Source organism: Rana temporaria, chromosome 1 (genome assembly GCF_905171775.1).
Source record: "Rana temporaria chromosome 1, aRanTem1.1, whole genome shotgun sequence".
NCBI classification, from domain to species: domain Eukaryota; kingdom Metazoa; phylum Chordata; class Amphibia; order Anura; family Ranidae; genus Rana; species Rana temporaria.
In genome coordinates, this window is record NC_053489.1 from 130,369,899 (window position 1) to 130,389,853 (window position 19,955).

Genomic DNA, 19,955 nt, shown 5'->3' on the forward strand with positions numbered 1-19,955 from the left:
GGAAAAAACTTACATTTTAAATAAAGAATTTAAAAGCAAAATAAGGGTCACAGCCCATCAATGCAGTTTCACTATTGCCCATCAATGTAGTCTGATCAATGCCCATCTGCATCCTCACCATTGCCCATCAATGCAGCCTGCTCAGTGGCCATCTGAAGCCTCACCAATGGTAATTAATGCAGCCTGATCAGTGCCCATTTGAAACCTCACCATTGCCCATTCATGCAGCCTGATCAGTTCCCATCTGCAGCCTCTCCATTGCCTATCAATTCAGTCTGATCGGTGCCCATCTGCAGTCTTGCTTTTGCCCATCATTGCAGCCTTACCAGTGCCGGATTACACAGAGCCGTGCTCTCCTGTGTACCCGGCGCTTGCAGTCACTAACGGATGTGTATATATATATATATATATATATATATATATATATGTGTGTATATGTATATATATTCTTGCATGCCTCCACATTTACATGCTGACCAACAGAAGGGTCTGGATAAACTATTACATTTTCAGGAGAAACTTTACAGGGTATAACTATAAAAGTGTTAGCGTTGGGATTTTATTTGTCGCTTATTTAAAGTAGTGCAGAGTCTTACAGGGAAACAACGCTGCTGTGATTTCACTCCCGAACACAATGTTGTCATCCGGTTTAGGTTAAAATCAATGGATCTACTGGCAGCATCGGGAAGTATTCAACGCTGTTAAAGGGGACAAAGCAGAAAAATAAAAACTATTCTTGCCAGTGACAGACTTTAAATACAAAAGGTTGTGCTAAAAAAAAGAAAAGGACAAGAAAGTGATGACCTATCACCTGGGTAGTGATAAGAAATAAAGTCCACAATAGTTCCAGTGATTGGATATCAATCTGTGATTATTGAAGAAAAATCAGTCTGTGATTATTGAAAAAAAATCAGAAGTGTGATAGCGGCTTCCAATGGAAACACTTGTGTTGTGTCCAGACCTCCACAAGGATCAAACACAGGGCTTACCAGATAAAATTGACCACCCACTACAGATAGGTCAATTTAAGCATGTAGTATAGCGGTATCCTATGATCCTCAATGGTGATGGCAATACCACAGCACACCTCAATAATCAATGCTTTGCAGTATATATGTTTAAAAACGGACAGAGAGACCTTGCATAGCTTAACTTTGTATATAAAAGGTTTATCGAATAGAGACATGGTAACGCTCACATATCCTCCATGTATAAAGCTCTTTTTGGTATATATAAACAGGATAGCTTCCCAGTCTCTTCCAGCACCGACGTCACAACAGTTTCCCCCTACGCGTTTCGTCAAACCTGACATCATATGGGGCATGGATGCCATGCTGGACCGTCACTCAGATATAGGAAGCGGGGAAGCCAAGCCTCGATTTGATTCCTATTACACTCCCAATCTTACAGGCTAGTATGCATCACGTGGTTTCCAGTATGGACCTCGTATCTACATACAGAGTATAAATAAGCCCAACAGACTTGTTTTACTTATCGGTATTGCATTGAGTGCATCGCATATAAGCCATCCGTAAAAATTACAGCTTTATAAAAAAAAATGACAAAAATGAATATGACGATATCCATTACTCCTAAAATTTGGATGTCATAAATTTTAACTTAGTGACAGACTGCCTTGTATAAAGTATATAATTCTTTATTTTATTTGCAGTTTTATTTTATCGGCTCTATTTTTACCTGGTTAGACCTCATGCACATGGGGCATCAAAAAGCACCTCTTTGAATGTCATCACCGCTGGCAGGAAAATGTGGCTCACAAATCGCACTAAAAGCCATGCATTGCGCACGCTTTTAGTTGCTTTTTGCATTTTACCATAACTGCATTCTACTGGTCAGAAAATGTATTCTGGTCGGTAAAATCGATTAACGGGGATACGCTTTACACATCCAGCGGTTATGTGCGTTTAGGCGTATTTATAAAAACAAATTCTGCTTTTAAGTTCCTCTCAAAAACACACCTGGTGTTTTTTTCTGCGTGTAAATCCTCCCCTTACAGTACGCCTGTAAATGCCTATTTGTGCTTGGGCGCATAGGCTTGTATAGAGGTGCTTTTAACAAGGCTGTCTGTATAGGCAGCGTTTTTTTTTATTCAGTGTGCTTGAGGTCTTAAACTGGGTGCCTACACCTAAAATAAGTCACTTTCTTAAAATTAGTGGCTGTATGATGCGTCTTAATGCATCAGGCTTTGTGAGTGTTGGGTCATGACTGAAGTGTGTCATTAAAAAGCCCTAAGATTTTTTTTTTTTGTGTCACTCCAGCCTTCATTGACCTGGTCAATCACTATAGGAGGTTGGTCTGGCAGCAGAATATATTCCTTCAGTCTTGGATTAGTGGACACAAAACAATTTTTTTATGGCTTGTATTAGAACCCAGCATGTGTCTATTACTTTCAGCGCAGGGTAGAGAGCAGACCCTTGCACATGGGATAGCTGTAAGTTTTGAAATCACATGGGTTTGGTTGCAATATCAACCACTATTGATGATAGATCTCCTCTAGTGTATGAGCTACTTGATGATGTTCCTTTTTTGCAAATCCTAACTACTTCTGTAGTTCTACATTATATACTGTAAAAGATTCTCCAGTCCATAAGTGGTATAATTAATGCAACTGAATGCTATGATGAGCCAAGCACCAAATGTTGCCTTTTGTGTTACTGTATTTATAATTCATAGTGGAGCCTCTTCTGCATTTAAAAAAATGTATGTTGGAGCATTGGAAATTCTATTGTCCAAAAATCCCAACAGATTGCTACTAATTGGCTTTAGGAGGGGAGGAACAATTACCCTCCTCTAATTTTGTTTGTTTCCAGAATGCACATCCATTTTTAATGTGTGTTTTTATTCGGTTGGTTTTGCAATTTAAACATTTCAATTTTACATGAGTATAGGCTCTGTATATTTTCTGATTCTATTTGAGGCAGAGAAAAAAATATTTGCGCAGATAATAAGTAATATACGTTGTGTTCAACCAAAAGGCTAGAAGTCCTCCAACACGTATTGTAGCCAGTTGGTTTCTATGGCAATGACGTAACTTTTTTGTGCAGTTTTAAATAGATGTGAAACCTAAGAGATCTGGTCTCCAGGGATACATGTCTTTCTGATGTTCAAGCTGAATTGTGTTGCAAATTGAATATGATCTTTTTTTTTTTTCAAGTGATACGTGTGTTCAGTCCATAGAGATACATGTTGATACATGCTGTTTGTTATTCCTGGAGTCACTCAATAAATTGATTGTTCATGGTCGATTTATATGGCATAGTGAGGCATGCTGGATAAAGGATGATGCATTTTCCCTTTTTTGGTTTCCCTGCCCTACCTGCCCTACAGTTCCTTACCCCAAGCCAAGGGGGTAACTTGTATGAAACAATTATAATCCAAAATCCCCAATTACATAAAACTGAGATCATGCGACAAGCAAGGTCCCAGATCTCCTGACTTTGGTCTGTATTGGGGGAGGGGGGGTGTTTGATCTTACACTGCCCAAGTTACTTTCTGTTGACATGGGCACTGCCCATTGTCTGTTGGAAGAGTGCATTACAGGGTCCTCCACAGAGTGCCGAAGCCTTCAGGAGGGACATCATGTGAGAGGTGGATACCAGACTGGTCAGCTGGATCAGAAAAGACAACGTAGAGTTGCTTCAACCACCTGTGACTACTACCTTAAGAGGTGCCATGGGGAAATCGCATGACAGGTACTTTTTTCTAAGTCTTAGAAGCTTTAAAAAAAAAAGATTTGTGGGAGTCTGTTGGTTGGAATCCTTTTTTTTTTTTTCGCTGGAGCTGGGTTTTAATTCGGCATTTTAAGGAAGATGCCATGGACATTAGTTCCCAAAATAAAAATCTCAGAATATCAATCTTGTACAGCACATACCTGTCCTACTTGACTGCTATATTGGCAAGTGCCTTTCATGTAAAACTGTTTTACTCCCTCGCCCACAAATCTGATGGGTGACTGTAGGAAAGAAATGGTTGCTAAATTTCAATTGTCTTGGTCAAATTCTCGCCCTCATCTAGGCTGATTTGACAGTGAAGGAGCAGCAGCTTACTGAAGTCATTCCTGTGATCAGACCTAGTGTAAGCAAGATCTCAGCCAGCAGCACTGTACAGTATATTAGTACCTGATGGTCATTGTTTCTAAGGCCAGCCATACACGGTTCGAATCTCAGCCAGTTCAGCAAAAAACGGCCGAGATTCGAACTGTTAATGAGCAAGCTGAATGTACCAATCAATTAACTTTGGTACAACCAGCCTGCCAGAATCTCTGCTCGCTAGCAGCTTCTGTAGCTGATAATCACTGTCATTTTCTGTTGTGGATGGCTACACCGCTCTCCCACCAGGAGAAGACGATTGCTGATTTCCCTGTCAACACTGCCTGTGTTGATTGGGGAATCATGCAACTGTCTTTCCCAATCCCAGGAAATTCAAACCGTGTATGGCCTGCCTTAAGCCTAGTACACACCACTAGTCAAAAAAATGTACAGCTCAGGTCTAAGCCGATGTAGTGACAATACGATGTTAGTACAGCAATCTTCCCTCCTGAGCTAGTGTGTTCTGACACGATTGTTGGCTGAGAGCGCTGATTGGGAGTCAGTCGGCAGACCTTTCTTTGGTTATACCCTTTCGACAGAAGGCACACAGTCTTCTGTCAGACTGGCTGCCGTGCACATGGGGTGAATGTGGGCCAGTTTCTATTGAACTGGCCAATGCCGCCCATCGTTCCGCCTGTATGTATTAGGCTTAAGTCTAGGTGTGCTCTAGATTAGGAGAATTTAAAGAAAGATATTGGGTGCTTGCACTAACGGGATTAAAAAAAAAAGTGTTTTTTTTTTTTTTAATACCTTTTTAATTACAGGATTAATAAGTAAAACTTTCTGTTTCTGCCCAGATAGCTTATAGTCTAAATTTACACAGTAAAACTTGCAAAACACTGATTCTGAAAAAAAAATTAAAACTGCAAATAATTACTTGAACTAAAATTTGAGAGCATCATCCAAGTGCTGTGAAGGAAATCCATGCTGAGTTATGGAATGAAATTCACCCAGGCTGCCGAATGACATTTAATTTATTGAGGTCAGATCAGTTAAAAGTTTCAAAAGACAGTAACCAATAGCAACAATCATTTTATCTTTGTAGTCCAAAGAGTAACATATAATTGCTGATTGGTTTCTATGGGTTACTGCTTTTCTATTTATTTTGTTTTTTAGATTACTACTTGCTTTATAAAACAAGCAAGATTGTTTTTTCATTTGTTAAATTCCCTTTTTCAGAAACCAAACAAATTCAACTTCAATGTTTGCTTCCTAAGATTTACCATTGTACCAATTCCCAGAGTTGACATGCAGACAATATCCTATGCTGTGGATTTGATAATTGTACACTGGTGTCTTGCTGGAAACAAAGGTATAGCTCATTAAAGTTTTTATACACGTACCTTGGAATCTTGTCAGAAAAAAAAGACTACTTTTTGCCTGAATGAACCACTATGGTCTGTACACATCTAAGTTGTTCAGTGAATGTGCACTGTGCACCCTGCTCTGCATGGTGGAAACCCTTCATCATGTGGACAAGTAAAAAGAAACAGCATCATTGAAATGATAATGAATTTCTATGTACAAAATGGATACTGGGTGAGGGATGCAAATTTTACATTGTCACATCTTTGGCTCTACCCCAAACTAGCTGAGAGGTGCACTTACAGGTTGCAGGGTTTGCTAGTCTCTGCCAAATCCCACAGTGTGAGCTGTGTCAAATCGTATTGGTTCAGGGTCTTGACTGAAAGTGGTGTACAGAAATGCGTATTTAAAAGCATAAAGCCTATTAGAAAAAAAAATGGAAAAATTTTGCTTTTTAAGCGTAAATTTAATTGGAACTGATACAATGAAAAGGCAAAAAAAAAACTTGCCAAATAACATTTGCCGCTCCCCGGTAGTGAAAATGTTTTGTGTCATTTGGTTATTTATTGCCCTGAGATGGTTGTTCCCCCCAACAAAGCCACTGACGGTTTGGGAAGCAATGTTCCCCCTGTGAGGACACTGCAACCAACAATTCAAAATGGATTTTCGCTGTTATTTTCTTAAGACGAGGGTTACAGCATTTCCTGGGTGCATAGACATGCAGCCTCATCCAAAATAATTATGCACTTTTTATAGAACTTCTGCAAGTTCACACCAGTGTGGTCCTTTCCAGTGCAGTCAACAAAAGTAGAACCTGCAGTTTTTCTTGTCTGAAACAAATGCACATTATCCTGAATGAAGATAAAACGTGTGTCAAAACAGAAAAAAAACGAATAAAAAAACCCACACTGGAACAAATTGAAAATGCATGTAAACGCACATGCAAAAAACTATTTCAGAAATTGTTATGTAAACCAGTGTTAAGTGAACATTTTGAGGGTTGGAATCGTCTGACCTCATGTCTATGGCTAGACTTAAGCTGACCATGCATGATTCAGCATGTTGAATGAAAAAAAATAACCATTTCCTCCATCCACACACTTGTTGTGGATGGGGGAATCCTTCCTGCTATGGAATTGGCAGAGGCATTGATCGTTCAGGAAAAATCCGACAGGCTGGTTGTTCATAAGTGGACTGATAGAATTTGAATCCATGTATGGCTAGCACTATGTTGACTGTGCCCCTTATAAAGTTGATTCCAAGTCCAATAGTGAAAGTAAGTCTGTCATGAGAGAAATATGGGGGCTTCCTTCCTGTTGACATTGGCCCAGAACAGGTTTGGACACCAGTAACGTCATAAGTCCTTATCGATCTACTTGTGTCAGGTTAGGGATTGAGAATTAAAAAGCAAAATTGCACCCATGGAACTTTAAATGAGATGAGCATGAGGAGACCAATAAGAGTATTTAGAATACACATGGTTAATAGATTTATTGAGGTAAAAACATTTATCGTATGTAAAATTCATGGCCATGGATGCCAAACCGCTTGGGGTCAACATTCTAACAAAAATGCTAGGAAACTTACACATAAGTTACAACTGTTGGTATAAAATAATACACAGATGTCGTATAACTGGGCGCATTTCGCAAGCCACTGCTCGCTTCTGCAGGACTAGATGTTTATGCAGTGTATCTACAGAATGAGATGTTAATTAGAAATATATAGCTTGATCCCTGGGGATGTTTGCATCAGAGGATAAGATTACCTATGAAACAATATCAGAAAAGTCTATTACCCCACCTGTTAACTGCTGCTAAAAGCCTGATAGCCAGTCACTGGCAAGAAAGGGAAAGCCCCTCCATTAAAGAATGGTGTAATAAAATGAATTCCATTCAAAATTTAGAATTCCTAAGGTTAAGTGACTCAGACAGTTTAGAGGAATTTGAAAAGACCTGGTCTAAGTGGACAGAGTTTAAAAATTCCATGACATTTGCGGAGCTAATGGGTGCATAGGGCATAGTACTTGGTAAGACTTTTTCAGATTTTTAAGGAGGGATCCAATATAAGAAAGTATTAAAATTAAGATAGAAAAAAAAGAATGATCAGAAGACACAGAAAGGCAACTGGAGTTCCAGGGGGAGGGGCGGGGGGGGAGGGAAGTGGTGGGGTAGAAGGGTTATAAGAATTAAAGTAGAAATGTTTAAAAATATGTAAAAGTAGATAAAATATATATTTGCTCTTTTTGGATACGAGAGGGGAAAAAAAAAAAAAACCCACACATAAAAACTTCCACATATGATGCGAAACCAGGAAGGAGATATGGCAGGCAAATGAAAGGGGGGCAAGTCTCGCGACCTTCCTCTGCAAATGGTTAAGTCTGAGGTGGAAAAAAGAAAAAAAAAGAAATATATAGCTTGATGATGAATAACCTTAAACAAATAGTGGGGGGCCTTGCAAATGGGAAAAGCCACACTCACGGGTTGGCTAAGTCAGGGTCTCAAAAACTGTTTTCCCAAGAGGTGGTGGCAAGATGTGTCTATACCAGGAGCTGAAGCTGATATAAATAAGTCTATATGATATACAGCCCAATCAGGTATTGATATGGACATGGGGACAGGAAGGGAGGAATAAATGATGAAGTGCAAAATCGGGTACAAAATATAAAACCTTAGAAAAATAATATTGTTGAAAAAGCAATATATAAAGAAAAAAGAGAATTGAAAAGTGTTGGAAACAAACCAAAGATAACGTATGAACTCTAGTGGAAGGGTCTCGGGATATAGATATATGTACCCAGTCATGAGAGTATAAACAGTTTTGCTCATAAGTTTACATACCCCGGCAGAATTTATGATTTCTTGGCCATTTTTCAGAGAATATGAATGATAACGAGCCTCCTCTACAAATACCACAAAAGACTTCAAGCTGTCATTGATGTTAAAGGGGGCAATACACTGGGGTATGTAAACTTTTGATCAGGGTCATTTGGCAAGTTTCTGTTATAATTATGATTTAAAAAGAGTAAACACAGTTGATTGATAACAGGCTTCAGCCAAACACTAACCATGAGTGAAAAACGTTTTTGTGTTATCATTAATTTTCTCTGAAAAATGGCCAAGAAATCATAAATTCTGGCAGGATATGTAAACTTATGAGCACAACTGTAAGTGCCTACCATAGAAAATGTATCCTTGACGTTGGAAGTGTAAAACCATGAATGAAGAACCCCATGGAAGCTAAACCCCCCATTTGTACCCCCAGTAGGTGCAGCAGGCTCCACCCTAATGCTATGTACAGGTGGCCAAGTGCTCGCCGACAAGTGGGGGGGGGGGGGGGTGTGTGGACATGAACATCCCCTGGGCGCCTGAGATGACCTATTGCGTCCATATGCGATGACGCTGTCTGGGTGCGGATGTCCCTGCGGTAGGCGTGGAAACATGACGCCGATGTACAGTTTGCCCCACCTGTCATAGAAAGGAGGGGACAGCAAGGGAAGAGGACCTACCTTATGCAGCTGGAGAGGTCAGAAATTGCTTATTTAAAACCCTTTTTGCTGCTTGTTATTAGTGTGTAAAGTTCATAAACTACGAAAGAGTGCCCATTAAAGCAAACCTGTTGACTTTCCCTGCATGAGCAAAACAAAGGTTTGACTTTAAACTAGGAAATATTCACTCTGTCTAATGTTGGTAGTCTGCCTGACCTTTTTACCTGCTTTATTAACATCTTTACCACCCAACATCATGGTTGAGAGACTTGGAAGATATGAGTTGGGTCGGTTATTACAATTATTAAAACTTGGCCTCCTCTTTTCCATTTTAGATGTAGTAGTTATCGGTTTGGTGAAATTTGGTCTAATTACGGCATATCGTTGGATCAAATTTACACAAAACTATTGTGTGTGGAGCCTGTGTCATCTTATTCCTACTATACTAAATAACTGCTGGGAAGAATAAGCCACCCAGAGTTTTTTCTCTGATGTCTGAGAATACTGCTAGACATGCCTGCATTTGTAATGTGTAAATGGCTGCTCACCTTCTTCTTTAGATATATGATGCCAAACAAGATACAGAGACCCGATTTTTAAAACACTGACCCTCTTTTTAAGATTTACAATAAACTGATCACATTTCAAATATACAGTACCTATATTATATTTGAAAGCGTATACAAAAGTGTATGTTCAAAATAGTTAATATGCAAATACAGTGATACCTATTATAAATAAGGTGCCAAATGTGATATTAAACAGCGCTCAAAAAAATATGTGAAAATGTAAATATCAACAAATATAATATTGGTACAGTGACATAGTGAAAAATAAATAAATAATCCACCCTCTAAGTGAGTCAATATATAAGTGTCCAAAAATCCGTGCAAAAATCGCATCAAAAAATACCAGGTTGGCAAATAAAGTCCATGAACTGTCTAAGTGAACAAAAATATATATATAAATAGTTCATAAATGGAGAGCAAAGGAAAAGAAAAAATCCTTCCCGATCTTCAATAAGTGCTTTCACCACACCACAGTGACTGCGTGCTTCCACCACCCATCAGAAATGCAAACTCACCGCAACAAATGGCCTGACACTTTCGTGTTTAGGCACACAGGCTTGTTAACTGACCCCCTCAGTTTAGTTGATAGAACTCCTTCTTTTCATATAGGGTGGAGCATTCAGTTAAACAGATGGAGATCCGAAGCAAAAAGAAAACTCCAAGATAACAGCCATATGCAAATAAGAAAAAGAGAGCACAATAGTGTGATACTGTAACACAACTTTTAATAACACACTACAAATCTCCCAAAGAATGCACTCACAAAGGTAACTCTTGTTACAAGCAGTGTATAAATCCAAAAACTGACACGGTGTAAAACAAAAAATAAAGATATCCTCCAGGTGAACTAGTGGTCACAGCGGACCAACGAATAGCCCAAGTGTTACTCACAGCCCTTGTGCAGGTGTACTGGAGCTGCTGCTTAGGTAATTGAGCTGGTGGCAGATTAGACCATTCCACGTTCAAGCTTAGAAAGTTAGGTGTGCGGTTGTGACTTCAGTAATCACTCCCCGACATGTTTCATCGAAATGATTTCTTCATGGGGTTCAAGTGTATGTTAATAAAGTACCATAAAGTTGGCCATACATAGAGCAAAATGTTGCCGGTTCAACAGAGGCTGTCCGAATTTCCATCTATGTGTGGCCACTGTGGTTGAACAGAAGTCGTTCTATCAATTGAATCCTGTTCAACTGCCCTGTTGGATTTGAGCCTCTTGATCAGCACTGTAGGCTGTAAGAATACAATGACACAACAGGGAGAGTTCAAGGTGGATGGGGTAATCGGGTCAGTTTTTTCCTTTTGAATAAAAAAAACTGATGAATGTATGGGCAGCTTAAGATCTGTAATAATTGTGAATGATCTCAGATGTAGTTTTTCCAGCCATAGCTAATATTAAATGTAATTCCAGCTTTTAGAAACTGGAGCCAACTCTGCCTTGTACTAACTAAATATATATGATCTACAATGGCTAAGAAAATGTATTCATACCCCTTGATATGTTCCATATTTTGTGAACGTAAATGTATTTTATTGGGATTTTATGTGATGGACCAACACCATGTGGCACATAATTGTTACGTGGAAAGAAAATTATGGTTTTCAATTTTTTTTATTTTTTTTTTACAAATATCTGAAAAGTGTGATGTGCATTTGTATTCAGCCCCCTTTATGATAATACCCTTAACTAAAATCTAGTGGAACCAATTGTGTGTAGTTTAATCTTGGTATAAATACGGTTCTGTGAAGCCCTTAGAGCAGGGATATGCAATTAGTGGACCTCCAGCTTTTGCAGAACTTCAAGTCCCATGAGGCATAGCAAGACTGACAGCCACAAGCATGTGACACCCAGAGGCAGAGGCATGATGGGACTTGTAGTTTTGTAACAGCTGGAGGTCCGCTAATTGCTTATCCCTGCCTTAGAGGTATGTTAGAGAGCCTTGGTGAACAAACGGCATTATGAACCAAGGAACACACTAGATGGGTCAGGGATAAAGTTGTAGAAAAGCTTAAAGCAGGGTTAGATTATAAAAAAATATATATCCATCTCACAGAGCACTGTTTAATCCATCATCCGAAAATGGAAAGACAATGGCACAACTGAAAACCTACCAAGACATGGCCGTCCACCTAAACTGACAGGCCAGGCAAGGAGAGCAATAATCAGAGAAGCAACCAAGATGTCCATGGGAACTCTGGAGGAGCTGCAGAGATCATAGCTCAGGTGGGAGAATCTGTCCACAGGACAACTATTAGTTGTGCACTTGCGAGAAGCCATGTGGGGAGAACTCGGCAAACCTGTGTTTGCCTCAAAGCAAAACGCTATGTGTGGCGGAAAACTAACACTGCACATCACCCTGAACACCCGATCCCCACTGTGAAACGTGGTGGCAACGTTATGTTGTGGGGATGCTTTTCTTCGACAGGGAAAGGGAAGCTGGTCAGCATTGATGGGAAGATGGATGGAGCCAAATACAGGGCAATCTTAGAAGAAAACCTGTTAGTCTGCAAAAGACTTGAGACTAGAGTTGGGGGCTCACCTTCCAGGAGGACAACAACCTTGAACATACAGCCAGAGCTACAATGGAATGGTTTAGATCATGGGTCTTCAAACTATGGCCCTCCAGTTGTTCAGGAGCTACAATTCCCATCATGCCTAGTCATGTCTGTGAATGTCAAAGTTTTACAATGCCTCATGGGATGTGTAGTTCCGCAACAGCTGGAGGGCAGTAGTTTGAGGATCCCTGGTTTAGATCAAGGCATATTCATGTGTTAGAATGGCCCAGTCAAAGTCGAGACCTAAATCCAGTTGAGAATCTGTGGCAAGTCTTGAAAAATGCTGTTCACAGACACTCTCCATCCAATCTGACAGAGCTTGAGCTATTTTGCAAAAAAGGGACAAAAATGTCACTCTAGATGTGCAAAGCTGGTAGAGACATCCCCCAAAAGACTTTCCAGCTGTAAATGCAGCAAAAGCTTGTTCTGGAAAGTATTGACTGGGGCGGGGCTGAATACAAATACACGTCACACTTTTCACATATTTATTTGTAAAGAAAAATTGAAAACCATTTATCATTTTCCTTCCACTTCATAATTATGTGCCACTTTGTGTTGGTCTATCACATGAAATCCCAATAAAATGCATTTGCGTTTTTGGCTGTAACCTGACAAAATGTTGAAAATGTCAATATTTTTTCAAGGCACTGTACATGATTTGACATATATTTTTGCCTTTTTATGTGTTCCTAGTGTTGTTCACTTTCAGCCTAAGTCATAAACCTTCTTTTGTCTCGACACTTTGCCAATTGATCTTTGGCTTTGGCTTTGATACAGGTTGACTAATGATAACCTTTGCGTTTGTCTTTTGTTATTGCACAGGAATGCCCTGTCATTCCATCTGTGTATTTCCTTTTTGTAATATAGGGGACGTAGCGCGGCTTCTGATAGATGAGTTCAATAACCAAGACCTAGCCACATCCATATATCATTTCAGTGAGACATTTCAACTACCTAATATTTCTCCTCAGCTAGTGCTGTTATATATTGCGTTTCTTTACCTGAACGCTCACCCTTCCATCTATTTGGTTTATGTGTTTATTCCTGGTATTTGTTTCCAGTGCTTCGTTGAATATGAAATGTTGCATTGTAGTGTGTTCTGTTAAGGTGCAAAAAAAAAACACTTATCAAGTAGATAAGCTGTCAAAATTCCTGTTTAACTGTCAGTGACAGAGTGCAGGGAAGGGTGGCAGGAGAGGGCAGAAGGGTAATTACTAGCGGATCCACTTCTGTTTTTATAAGTTAAGGCCGAAGCTAGACACAAGTGATGGCTAAGGCTTCATGTGTACGGGACGTTGTTTAACCTCTCCTGAACGATTTAACTTGACTGCTGGCAACCAGACTCTAAAAACAGACGTTTAGCCGCGTTTGTAAACATTTTTTTTGTTAAAACGAAAAAGGTCTGTAAACGAAACGCTGCTAAATGAGAGTTACCGCGTTTAGCAGGGTTTAGCAGCGTTTACAAGCTGTTACAGGCATTTGGGGTTTTAATTGCCTCTGACCATTCGTCTGAACCATTTTTTTTTGCGTTTCAAAAAATGCTTCTAAACTCAATTGCCTAGAAATTACTATAAATGACCCAGTGTGCATGTACTGATAAGATAACATAGAGAAGAGTTCAGGGGCAGCTGAAAAAAAAATGCTAAACTGCTCCTAAACCTCCATTTACCAGCAGCAGTGTACATGAGGCCTAATGCCGCATACACACGATCATTTTTCAGCATGAAAAAAAAACGTAGTTTTTCAGCATGTCGAAAAAACAAATTTTTCCCAACTTCATCATTAAAACGATGTTGCCTACACACCATCGTTTTTAAAAAATGATCTAGCAAAGCGCGGTGATGTACAACACGTACAACGGCACTATAAAGGGGAAGTTCCATTCGCCTTTGGGCTGCTTTAGCTGATTCTGTGTTAGTAAAAGACGATTTGCGCTTTTTTTTCTGTTACAGCGTGATAAATCTGCTTACTCCATTATGAACGGTAGTTTTACCAGAACGAGCGATCTCGTCTCATAACTTGCTTCTGAGCATGCGTGGGTTTTTTACGTCGTTTTAGCCCACACAATCATTTTTTACAACCTGAAAAACGACATTGTTTAAAACGACGTTAAAAAATGCAGCATGTTCGATTTTTTTTTTTTTTTTTTCGTTTTTTTCAGAACCTGAAAAATGATGTGAAGCCCACACACTATCATTTTAAATGACGTTTTTGAAAAACTGTTTTTTTTTCATGCCAAAAAATGATCGTGTGTACGCGGCATAAGGGTTCCTTTAGAACTGCACACCAACAGTGGACAGTTTCTGTGTTTGGATTACCTAAAGAGTGTGTTTTGCCAAAAGCATCAGTCTTGGAACCATTTACCCTGAAGGTTCTAAAGACAACCTATTACATTTGTCTATCGTTTATCTAAAATATAAGTTTTCAGCTTGTTCATATTTTAATTTCCTTTGTATGTATACAAGTAATTCATTGTTCATAGGAGCGTCAGTATTACTTATTGCATATAATTGTTCTTTTTACAAAATTATAAAGCACAATGATGTGCTTCTCTAATATTGGTATACAGAAGGCCCAATCCAGTGGCCCAATGTGTTGCTTTGATGAGAATTATGGAATGGAAGTTGGAATTGCGCAGTAGAAGGAATAAAAGTGCTCCCTGTTCAAACACTGCTTTATCCTCTTAAGCAGGTAACATTAACATTAGAAAACATAGTAGGTACTTGCCCATCACACATTAGGCAAGTAGCTCCCCACCCATTGTTCTTGGGAAGACATATACCCATGCTTGGCTATTGTAAGTCTTGCTACATAAATTGAATGTCTTTCTCCGATTCTGAGGGTTAATCAGAAGTTGCTGGAATGACATAGTGAAAAACCTTTTGTCGGGGAACAAAAATAATTGTTTTTAGTAAAAATTCAGACACCCTTGACAGCGCCTGCATATTCCTATAAGGTTGCCAATCATAGTGATGCAATGGAATTGCATCACTCCTGTTTTTGCCCATCATTAAATAAACCTTGTGACCTGAAGATTTTTTTTTTTTTAAGATAAGTTTGCTTTCCAAAACTATGTGCGGTCAGAGCTTTTATAATGAGTATGCCATCTTAAAAATATTCTAGTAATGTTACTATAAGAATTTGGCGTATTGTGTGCTGGATAGGCATTCTTGTTATTGAAAGTCTTTAGGACCATTTTACTTGTTTTGTGTTTTCATTGCCAGTAAAAAGTCTGAGTTAAGGTTTGTCCCCAGAAGGTGGTTTGACGCAAAGTGTTCTCCCCTCGCTGCTCATCTTCACCGAGGTGTTTCAGGTGGAGAAGTGTTTTCCTTAATTATAATTTACTTATGGCAGTGTGCTAATAACCGTGGTAATTATTTTCTGAGATGAGATTATATCACCTGAGGGACTCATCTTCCAGGTCTGTGTATTGAATGTCTAGTTCAAATAATTGGAAAGCAAAAGATTGTTTGCAAACATGACACAGTCTATTAAGGTCATTTTGTCTGCCGTTGGTTTTTAACATTGAATAGGCAGATCTTGTACTAAAGTGCATGTCCATGATGTTTAATGTAAATATGTGTTTTGCCTATGTGTATTCCTTATACCCTCAAACTAAAACAAGAGGGCTGAAATAGCACACCTTTTGCGAACAGACCTGCAAGAAATAGGCAGTCATAGCAACTCTTAAAGCACTTACCAGCGATGCAGATTGTGGTTCGAAACATACAGTAGTGACCTAAAAATAGATGTAAAATAGAAATTTAACCATTTCATTTTCCTTAAGTTTTACCTCTTTTACCAAGCTACCCAAAATGAAAACCTTTGGTTTTGTCTGGTATGTCATTACTTTTGCTACTTTATCAACATAATACCCCCTTTTCCCTATATGCTCCTTATTTTTACAGGTTTGGGTTCTTCAAGCTCAGTAAAATATCTTCCTCTTTGTAGGATCCAGTGTTTAAAAGTTCCCAGAGATGGGGGCTATTCAAATTGAGTATATATTGAGAGAATGCATAAATAGAGGTTAATTTTGGTGAAAATGGCATGCCCAAGGAATCAGCAGACCTGGAGAGATATTCAGCCAAATTTTTTGAAAACCCCAGTCCAGCTTGCCCAATCGCACTACCATCTTCCTGTTGGCCATTTATGCTTCATATTAAAGGACCAATAGGGAGACTTGCAGTGAAACAGCTGGGTAAATTTTAGGCTTAACAGGTCTTTGTCTATATAATCTGCTGCTTATCATTTTGACATGAAGTTTTCACTGGAGGTAACTTGTATAAAGAAAACACTTTATGCTAAAAATATAATAACTGGAATTGATTTTAAATGTAATGCTCTCCCAACATTTACCACAGGTCTATTTTACTGGTACATGTGGATTTAAGCCCCACACACACAATCGGACCTTTGTCCGACAAAACTCGCATCGTAATTCCGACGGAATTACATCGGAGTAAAAGAGAACATGTTCTCTATCTAAACTCCGATGGAATTCCTCGGGAAAAAGTCAGATGGGGCATACACACAGTCAGAATTCTCGATGGAAAAGTCCGTCTGACTTTTTCCATCATAAATTCCGATTGTGTGTACGGGGCTTTAATGTTTTAGTGATCCAGTAATGCAGGGAATGTGGCCAGACATTTCTGGGTGACTGGGACATCATTCTCCACTGATACTCTTGTCACCCATTTTAAAACTTATTGCTGTCTCTCAGAATGTTTGATATAATTCTTTCATTAGTTGTTCTAGTTTTTAGTGCTTTCTACTGGGATTTAGTGCTTTAATCTACCAGGATCCACCCAGAATAGCCATTTGATTTACTTGAGTACAGTCTAATGACATCACTCACTGGCATCTTATAGGAAACCTGTCACTTTGCCCTGAATGAATGGAATCCCTTTCTTGAGTTTCTGTGAAGGTCTCATTCCTACTAGCGGATTATGTACTTTTGTAGCTATATTACAGAGAATGTACTGCCAGAATAATTCAGCCTACCAGTTCCTATAATTCCTTTAGTATTTTAATGGCATAGTCAGAAGGTTCTTCAGGGTCAGTTTGGTATGTCATTTGCCAAACTGAAAAATGATTTGGTTAAAGGGTCATTCCAGCTAAAGTTCAGGTAGATGCAGGAGAGATAAAGCCCAATTCCAGCATTAAAATCAAAAAGAAAAAACATATTCATGGTCTATCCCTCTCTGTGCACACCACCTAGCTTATAAAAAAAGAGATTCCTCTTTATACTTTAAAAACCCATGTGAAGCTTTCTCCACATGACCAATCCCTACACACACTTGATGTTTATGACTGCTTTTGGACTTTGCTTTAGTGTGACTCTATATACTGCTGAGTTTAAGTTAAACTCCAGGAAAACAGCTAAACACACAGAAAAATACAAATGGGAGTTCCCAAATTTATGTTTTCGGTCCATCCAGTCCTGAGCTTTTCAAAGCTCTGCCAAAGGGTGCATCAAGACTTGTAACCCAACTTTTCTTTACTGCAGTTCAGAAAAACAGCCTAGTCACTCCCTTGCCCCTTTCCTGTCATTGGATGGTAAAGGAAAAGCAGGAGACTGAAAAGCCCATCTCTCCCTCTCTCCTACTGTCATGATATTTACAAGCAGGACACCTAAAAGTCACCTAGTGCTGCCTCTCCCTTCTCCAGTCTAAGTTGTAGTTTCGGGGGGGGGGGGTGACAAGGCTGCTACAAAGACAAATGTCAGTACTTACACTGTTTTTGTTTAAAAATGCGTGTCTTTTTTTTTTTTTTTTTACGAATACACAATTGCATTAATTGCCTTAATTAGTAGTGTTTTTATATCCGCTTAGAGTTTCGCTTTAAATATACCTGCCACTTAGGAGGAGAATAATCTTCCTAGGATATTGGTCATTTCCTTAGCAAAGTAATAGCTCTTCGGTTTATTTGTTTCTATATGTAGCTATAATGAGTTATCTTCTTATCTTTCTTTTGAAAACAAAGCTTTCTTATATGCTCTATTTCCTGGTGACATTTGCGCTGTACAAGCTGTGACATATATTCTGATCTCTGTGCTGACCTCCATAAATGTATTATTTTAAGATGTAAAAGTAATATAGCCTTCAAGTCGATGTGAGTGTGCCGTTAACATCATTGTCTGAAGCACGCCTTGTATAGTAATAACATGCTTCATTTCCGTCACAGTCGCCAAGGACAATCTTTGTGTTGCTTTCTTCTGGAAACATCAGGCCGACACAGCCATTTCTATGTAAATGTCACTGCTAAAAGATGGTTGTTTGTGAAATACGGCTGAGTTAGGCCTACGTAATAAGAATGATCTGACGTTTTTGTGTCCACTATGATGTGTTAATCTTCCATCTCTCTGTTTTTATCTCTTCTGTTCTCTCCCTGCACAGGTGATTTCTATTCCGTCCTTTCCAAACTGCTAGGCGAAAGGGAAGATGTTGTTCATGTCCATAAATATAACCCCACTGATATTATAAACTCTGATCTCGTAGAGGAGATCGCTGATGTGGTGCAAAAGAAAGACCCTGGCTGGTACATATCCAGACAAGTGTTAGCACACAAGGAGAGGCCCGATACGATTCTCGTCAGAGATCGAATTCACAAATTCCACAGATTAGAATCCACGTTGAGACCACCAGGGAATAATATGCTGTCACTGGTGCAGGAAGCTAAACTTGGTGGAGTGGACAGACAGCACCCAGGAGGTTGGTGGGGAATTATTCTATGATGGCTGCTGCAAACGCTTCATCCACATTAGCCAAACCTGAAGGGAAGTATCTAAGTAACAGAAAACAGAGGCAGAACTGTAAATAGTTGGCTCCATATACCCCCATATTTTTCTAATCCCTTTCTAGCTTTATATTACTTTGACACCATCAAGATTTGTGCCATTCTAAAGTTTCACCCCAAAAGTGCATGAAATATTTATGCATTTATAGCACTGATTAGGTGCTATATTTGCAATTCTGCTTACTATTAAAATCAAATTGGCCATTGTTAAATTGCAGAAGGACCAGAGATCAGATGTTGTTTCTTTGAAGCCCCCCCCCCCCCCCGGCCCTTTACAAATACTGTTTGCCACCATAGGCATCATGGCTGTTATTTATCCTCTTGATCAGAGGTCTCCAAAATTTTCATCATATATTTTACAAATATTTGGGGGGGGAAAAAGTTGGTTTTAGTTTATAAACAGTCCACCCTTTACATCCAGGAGTGCCTATCAGAGTCCCTCTTACATCGATGTGTGCTCAGCCTAGTCCTTCCTTGCATCCATGTATGTCCAGCCAAGTCCATTCTTACCTCCATGTTTGCCCAGTCTGGTCCCCCCTTACCTTAATGTTTGCACAGTCTGGTCCCCCCTTACCTTAATGTTTGCCCAGCAGCACCTCCTCCCCTTAAGTTCATGCGTGTCCAGTGGTGTCCCCCCCTTACAGCAGTGTGGGTCCTACAGAGTTGTCCTTGCATCCATATGTGCCCAGCAGTGTTCCCCCTTACCTTTCATGTGGCAGGGCATGAGGGGTGAATCTTACACATCATTGGTTGCTAGGATGCAGGCTGTTCTAGAAAATGACCACAGTGAAGGGGTGTAAATTGACACTGCGGACTAGAGGGGAGTCACAGGTGGCTAGCAGTGAATGCATCGGTCTCTGTATTACAATACACAGACTTGGGCATCCGCTGCCAGCTATGGTATTTTCATGGACTGTCTGTGGGCCACACAAAATCTTGTAGTAGTCTGGATGTGTCCCTTGGGCCATAGTTTGGAGACCCCTGCTCTTGATAATAGAAAGGGTTGAGTAATCATGAGTTATGGCATGATTTGCTTTACTTGAAAATTGTGTTGTGCATGACAACCAAATGGCTGTATTTTCTCATTCTGAGGCTAGCCACATACGAGTTAAGCTCACTTCCACTTTAATGTCCCTT

General features: G+C 39.5%; 1 protein-coding gene and 1 long non-coding RNA gene across 6 annotated transcripts in view; both read left to right on the forward strand.

Annotated features, from left to right (window-relative positions):
* Positions 1-19,955, forward strand: part of PAM (peptidylglycine alpha-amidating monooxygenase) — a 290,095-nt gene that overhangs the window by 182,303 nt on the left and 87,837 nt on the right. For 3 of the 5 annotated variants that reach the window (XM_040342875.1, XM_040342893.1, XM_040342884.1), the window contains exon 15: positions 18,419-18,733. The exons of the other annotated variants lie outside the window; for them this stretch is intronic. In XM_040342875.1, coding sequence (XP_040198809.1) covers positions 18,419-18,733 — 315 coding nt within the window. The remainder of the gene's footprint in view (positions 1-18,418; positions 18,734-19,955) is intronic. 5 annotated transcript variants of the gene reach the window in all.
* LOC120931457 lies at positions 426-7,497 on the forward strand. The gene is made up of 2 exons (XR_005747860.1): positions 426-3,713; positions 5,289-7,497. It is a non-coding gene; the product is annotated as an uncharacterized LOC120931457 (long non-coding RNA).